Here is a 6,895-nt window from a genome sequence, read left to right as displayed (position 1 = left end):
AGACCAAATTCTGTGTTGGAAGTCTACCCTTTCACTCAGACATTCCACAGACCTGATATAAATCCCTAAGATTCCCTAAAAGCTTGCGTGGATTGTCCCACTTGATCCTCACAATGATGACAATCTTGTGAGTTTTCTGCTGAGGGATCTGGGCTTCAGCAAGGTGAACTGACTTCCTAAGAATCACACCGGCACAGCTAAGATGTTCTGGATTCCAAGCCTCCTCCACTATGTGCCATATGCCTCGGTATAAATGAAGGGGGAAGAAGGAAGGAGTACTTAAATTCCTTTGATCTCCTACTAAATTTGGATTTCCTCATCTGTAAATTGAGGATGATAATAAATAGGATTTGTCTTTCAGAGTCATAAGAATGGAATGCATAAGAATGAGATAATGCATTTAAAAGACTTGGGAACTTTAGGGATTTATTCAAAATACACTATGGTAAATTGAGAACCATGAAATCCAGAATAGCATTTGATTGACAAAAGACCCCTGGGACAGCTGAATCAGAGGATTATCTTATTTTAATGGAGACTTCAGAGAATTTTGGAGGGAATGAATTTGTTTTGCAATTTCTCTCCTTGAGTTTCACTTTGAATCAAAGGCTAGAGACTTTCCTGTAAGCATTTAGAAGAAAACCTTAGAGCTCACAAGTTCGGCAGCCTTCCTCATCATTTCTTCTAGCTTTTCTTTTTCTTCTCTCCCAGTTGCTTCTACATATAAGCATGGCTGGTAGAAGTGACTCCACATAATTTTGAGGGACATATATTAACCACCTGGAAGCATTTCTAGCCTTTGCTCTATTAATAATTTATTTTTACAGAAGAGCAAAATGAAGATCTGAGATATGACTGATTTGGTAAAGGTCAAACAGCAAATTAGGAGCAGAAATGAGACTGGCCCCAGGCCTCCTAAATCCCAGTCCATTGTGATTTCAAATAGAGCACTGTATCTCTGTTCACAAGAGCTCCCAATTGCCTGAAATTTCTAGCTTCACAGCAATTTCTGTCTTTTCCTGTCTGATTTGGAATCTTTTAGCTCTGAGCAATCATTTTACAGAAGATCTACTTTGGTTTATTTTATCATGTGACCAAAATACAAAAGTCATGTGGAAATGCCTCTCCCAATCCCATCTCCTGAGAAATATAATAATAATAATAATAATAATAACTTGGAGTTGGAGGCATTTCTTTTCCTTTTTACACGTTTAATAGTATTTTATTTTTTCCAAACTGATGCAGATAATCTTTAACATTCATCTTTATAAAACCTTGTATTCCAAAGTTTTCTTCCTCTCACCTTCCCTCCCCAAGACAGCAAGCAATCCAATATAGATTAAACATGTGCAATATAGATTAAACATGTCCTCAAAATGTATTTTCATATTCATTATGTTGCACAAGAAAAGTCAAATCAACAAGGAACAAAACACAAGGACAAAAGGGGGGGAAGAGGGGGATATCACTGAGATAGATTCATCTAAGTCAACTAAATCCAAATCAATTCAATCTAAATCACTCCTCTGATTAAAAAATCTTCAGCTATTCCTTAAAACCATTTGAATAAAGTCTAAACTCCTGATGCTGCCATTCTATAATGTGGCTACAAGTCACCTTTGCTTATTGTGCATCCTTTCAACTCTCCCCTAGAGAGGGTTACTCTAAGGAAGAAAAGGAGATCCACAGAGAAATGTAAATTAAAACAGCTCTGAGATACCACTATACATCTCATGGATTGGCTAAGATGACAAGAAAAGATAATGTTGAAGGCTATATAGGAAGATTGGGACACTAATACATTGTTGGGGAACTGTGAATGGATCCAACCATTCTGGAGAGCAATTTGGAACTATGCTCAAAAGTTATCAAACTGTGCATACCCTTTGATCCAGCAGTGTTACTACTGGGCTTATATCCCAAAGAGATCTTAAAGGAGGAAAAGGGACCCATGTGTGCAAAAATGTTTTTTTAGTGGTCAGAAACTGGAAATTGAGTGGATGCTCATCAATTGGAGAATGGCTGAATAAATTATGGCATATGAATGATATGGAATATTATTGTTCTGTAAGAAACGACCAGCAGGATGATTTCAGAGAGTCCTGGAGACACTTACATGAACTGATGCTAAGTAAAATGAGCACAATCAGGAGATCATTATACATGACAACAAGATTATGTGATGGTCAATTCTGATAGACATGGCTCTCTTCAACAATGAAATGATTCAAACCAGTTACAATGGTGTTATGATGAAAAGAGCCATCTGTGGTGTTTTTCTTCTTTAAAATAATATAATATAAGAGATGGTTCTCTCTGGGAGCAGGCTTCTCAGGAAGGTTTTCTGGAGGCTGCCTTAGTTTTGGTTCAGAGTAAATAATCACCCAAATGCAGCCAGGTGCTAAAAGTTCAAATCTTTTTTTTGCTTCCTATATAGTCCATTTTGTTTTCTTAGAGGCCTATCTCTCTGCTTGGTTCCAAGAACTCTTGCAGCTTTGTCCTTTGCTTCTGCCTCTGCTGCTTCCTCCTTGGTTTCTGTCTCTGCTTTCTTCAGCCTCCAGCCAGCAAACCTGATGAAATGAATCTCTCTTGCCTCAGAGAAAGGGCTTGTGAGCTTCCTCCCAGAGTGCTCCTCTCCAATCCCTGAAAATGTTCTGAAGTAACTCCCCTGAAGCTAAGACCCTCTTTATACATGATCTCCCAAAGGTTAACTCCTCCTTCTGGAAGCAGGGAGGTATGAATTCGGGTATCTCATACTAAACCCTGAAAATTCCTAAATGTGTGAACTCCAATGAGTACTTAAATGCTTCTTGCTTATATGAGCTCTCTAAAGGTGTGAACATAAGCATTGTTTCTATCAGTTGTACTTAGTATCTTGTTTCAAATTTTGGCCCATAACAACTCCTCCTAGGATCAGATCAATTATACTGAATCATGCTAAATTAGATAATTATTGTCTCTATCAACTCTAATGACTTTACACTTTGTAAAGATTCCAACAGCCATCTATACCCAGAGAGAGGAATGTGGGAGCTAAGTGTGGTTCACAACATAGCATTCTCACTCTTTGTTGTTTGCTTACATTTTATTTTGCTTCTTTCCGTTTTTGTTTGTTTTATTGGGGTTTGATTTGGTTTTTCTTGTGCAGCATGATAATTGTATAAATATGTATACATATATTGTATTTAACATATATTTCTACCATGTTTAAAAAGAAAAGAAAAGGAGATCCAGCCAAGAATGAATTACTTTACCAGAGTCTAGAGACTGGCTGGGAGAAAACCTACTTAATTCTTCTCTGCTCTTAAAATCTGACTGTTCCTTCTCCAAACTTGGTAAAAGGGGGAAAATTATTTAATCAAATCATTCATCCCTTACTCAGATCAATTTCCCTTCTTCCTTCCTTTTCTGGAAAGATCTCTAATTTCCATAGAAGTTGGAGGTATGAGAACAGATGCAAGTGAAGTTTCCTTGTTGGGGTCAATTTTGACTTGGCTTGGCCATTTCCACCCTGGTCTTATCTCAATAGTAATGTAGAAATAATGCAGCCACAGGTCACTACTTCCCTCTCTTAGTTCCTGGAAAGCTTTTTAGAGTCCAGCTGTGTGCTCTGCTATCTTAAGAATCTCCTTTTCATTCTTTTTCCATGACATTTCTGACTGAAGCAAATCCTCTTCTCTCAGCCCTCTCTCAATAAAAGGGAGAAGAGATCCATTCATTAAGCAGAGAGTAACTTGGAAGCTATTGAATCCATTTCTCAAGCCTGCCTTCTCCCTACTAGCACTATGAAAGTCTCTGGAGCTGTTCTGTCTTTGGTTGTCATTGCTGCTGCCCTCTGCTGTCAAGTCCGTGCCTCACCCTGTAAGTGTTCTTACCATTTTTCCCTTCCACACAGAAGACATAGGGAACATTCTTTTATTTCTGCGTTGCCTTCAAATATTAGAGATAGAAAGGATCTCTTGTTTTACAGAAGAGGAAATTGAGATCTAGAGAGAAATAGTCTAAGGTTACAATTAGTTAATGGGCGACATGGGACTAGAACCCAGGCCTCCTTATATCCAGTCTGGTGACCTTTCTGTTTCCCCATGTTGTCAATGTCCTAATCAAAGCTCCTCAAAATAGCAGCCCCTATAATGATCAGTGATGCAGTTGAGAAGAATTTTCTTGATTATGGCAGACATGTTTCTAAAACTGGATAGGAAGCTAAACCCTTTTCTATGTTTTGCTTGGAGGCCTAGACACAACTTGATGATGAATTTGATGTTGTATTAGTTAAAATTTTGTTCTTCAAATGCATGAGCATAAATTTCATAAGTAGTGATTTGAGAAGGAGTAAGAAGGTCATAGAGACATTTCCAGATCCGGTACCTCTTTGTACTGAAGCTAGGGTACTGAAGTCCCAACATTCAACTCACCTTGGATCCTGCTAATGATTAATACTTTCTGATTTCAACTTAGAACATAGCAGGTTGGCATTGGGGAAAAATGGTACAAGACATTCCAATTTTATTCGTGAGAAAATTAAGGAAAGGGGCTTAAGTAACTTATGATGGGTCACAGATCATGTAAATCTGTGCCCACCTAGATTATCCTTAGACTTATCCTGGGAATGTACTGTAGTTCTTAGACCAGATAATACTACTTAGAATGGAGGCTGTCTTTGTACCTTCTCGTCTTTCCCCTTCTCTTTCTTGAAATACTCATGCTTATGAAACAAAAATGATAAATCCTCCTAAAACATCCTTCTTGGTTTTCTTTCAGTTGGTTCTGGCATCCCAACCATTTGCTGCTTGCAGTTCCACAACAAACGTATTTCTCCAAAATTGGTAGTAACCTATCATATCACCAGTAGTCAATGTACCCAGAAAGGAGTTGTGTAAGTTAATGACATTTTCTCTCCTCCTCATCTGCTCTATAATACTCATTTCCTGGGGACCAAGAGAGGTAAAATTCAGATTTGACAGGTGGACTTGGGGGAGATGAAATATGACAAGTTCAGACCTTCAGAACTTTTTGTAGACAGATTAGTGTCCTCACTGGAGCTATTCCTACAAGTGATGAAAAGAATAAGTGTTATGAACAATTGTGTATCAAATCCACTGGTATTAATTAATTTGCACATAAGATACTATCCTTGAACCATAAGATGCTAGAGCAGGAAGGTTCATCACAGTGACCAAATATAATCTAGCCTAGTCAAATCATTTGACAAAAGAGGAAACGAAAGGATGGAATTTTCCCCCCTTAAGTTGCACAGCAAATTAGCAGAAAAACTGTTATCTCCTGACTTCCCTCAAGTTCTGTTTCATAAAAGTTTTCCATATTTGTTCTGATCTGACAAGAGTCTGAGTACCTACATCTGACTTTGTCATTGAGTGGTTCTGAGCAAGTCATTTCTATTCTTTCAGCCTTCCTCTGTAGAATGGAGGTGGGGAGAAGAGAAGAGAAGAGAGATTGTCAAAAGTCCCTCCCTCCACTTACATTCTCATACTACTCTTCCTTATAAGGATCCCAAGGAGAGATCTTCAAATCCAAGAAAGGGGGAAAGTTTGAAATGGGTTTTTGTCCCTCATTTGGGATGGGATGTCACCCACCACCTGCAACCCAATCCATAATTAATCGAAAGCTGAATCCCCAAAACTGGAAAGTAGAACACAATAATCTGGGAAGAAGGGAATAAATGGAGGAAAATGATGAATACCCTCTATTTGAATCTTCAGTGACTACCATTCACTCAACCCAGGATACAGGACAGTTCCATTTGGGCAGGAGGATAGTCCTGAGAGAAATTCCCACTGGGTTTCATTTTCCAATGCCAGTAGTAGGATGGTAAAGGGAGGTTGAGAGAACAGGATTAGGGTGGGATGCTTCATCCTCCTGGGCTAAATTCACAAAGTCACTCATTAACGGTCCTTTCCTTCACAGGTTTATCACAAAAAGAGGCTTCAAAGTCTGTGCTAATCCCAAGGATCAATGGGTCCAACATATAATGAACCAACTGGACAACCAAAAAGTCAAGATCCAGGAAAGTTCCTGACCCTTTCTCTTAGCCCAGCCAGACCTGATATTAAAGTGGTGCTGAAGAATAATTTATTTTGTGCCCACCTCCCTTAGGTTGAAACAGTTTATTATAATTTTAATATATTTTGTCCTATTTAAATTGATAGTGTTCAGCTTTCTGTGCCTTGAGACTTTGTGGTTTTGTTATTGTTTTTTGTAACTTACCCTTGAGTCAGTCCTTTTACTTCTGTGCCTTAGGCTTTATGTGTATAAAATGGGAAATACTCCATTCCTCTCCTTCCTACCTCAAAGGGATGTTGTAAAAATTGGTATGAAAATCCATGTGAAAGGTGTTTAAATCTTCTGGAGAGAAGTCACATTGAACCCAATGTATCGAAAATGAATGTTCTTATGGGAAACAATGCTATAGTATGTATGACCATTGAATTTCTATAGAAAATATATTTTTGTTTATAAAACCTGACAGCTCGTGTTTTCTTGCATTTGTTTCGGAGGCTAGAGCTCCTAGAGTGGGAGGGAGCTAAGGTGAGGGATGAAAGGGAGGTAGGGCGCAGAGGATGCAAGAACCTCATGGTTGTTATCTTTCCTGACTTAGCTGGAAAAATCTTCATTTCAGAGCGAACCAACTAGGAATAGAATGATAGGAATAGAATAAAACTTCCATCATTCTACCCCATCTACTTCCCAATGATCTGATTTGCCAAAAGGCTTTCTCCATTGTCAGTCCTACTTTAGAGTCCTAAAGTTATACAATCTCAGTTTGAAAGGGGCCTCTGAGAAATTTCAGGAAAAATCACACTAGAAGCCAGAATTCTCTCTACAATAAAATTACCTTAAACTGCTCCATTAAGGGACACATGTTATCTTCTGAGCA

General features: G+C 38.4%; 1 protein-coding gene across 1 annotated transcript; it reads left to right on the top strand.

The window, feature by feature from the left end:
* The first annotated feature begins 3,613 nt into the window (after nt 1-3,613).
* On the top strand, nt 3,614-6,478 carry LOC105750536 (C-C motif chemokine 3). Its single transcript, XM_012549775.3, has 3 exons — nt 3,614-3,861; nt 4,762-4,876; nt 5,926-6,478. Exons 1-3 carry the CDS (start codon nt 3,786-3,788, stop codon nt 6,035-6,037), a joined length of 303 nt encoding a protein of 100 aa, XP_012405229.1. The 5' UTR covers nt 3,614-3,785; the 3' UTR covers nt 6,038-6,478.
* The last annotated feature ends 417 nt before the right edge of the window (nt 6,479-6,895 follow it).

The sequence above is a fragment of the Sarcophilus harrisii genome, chromosome 4 (assembly GCF_902635505.1).
Source record: "Sarcophilus harrisii chromosome 4, mSarHar1.11, whole genome shotgun sequence".
NCBI classification, from domain to species: domain Eukaryota; kingdom Metazoa; phylum Chordata; class Mammalia; order Dasyuromorphia; family Dasyuridae; genus Sarcophilus; species Sarcophilus harrisii.
The sequence above is the reverse complement of the archived record's forward strand: the minus strand, read 5'-3'. Positions and strand labels throughout refer to the sequence as shown.

Excerpts from the sequence above, each read along its gene's own strand:
- LOC105750536 (XM_012549775.3), top strand. The coding sequence starts at position 3,786 with ATGAAAGTCTCTGGAGCTGTTCTGTCTTTGGTTGTCATTGCTGCTGCC. Across the intron at positions 3,862-4,761 it reads TCAAGTCCGTGCCTCACCCT|TTGGTTCTGGCATCCCAACC; the intron begins GTAAGTGTTCTT and ends GTTTTCTTTCAG. Across the intron at positions 4,877-5,925 it reads TGTACCCAGAAAGGAGTTGT|GTTTATCACAAAAAGAGGCT; the intron begins GTAAGTTAATGA and ends TTTCCTTCACAG.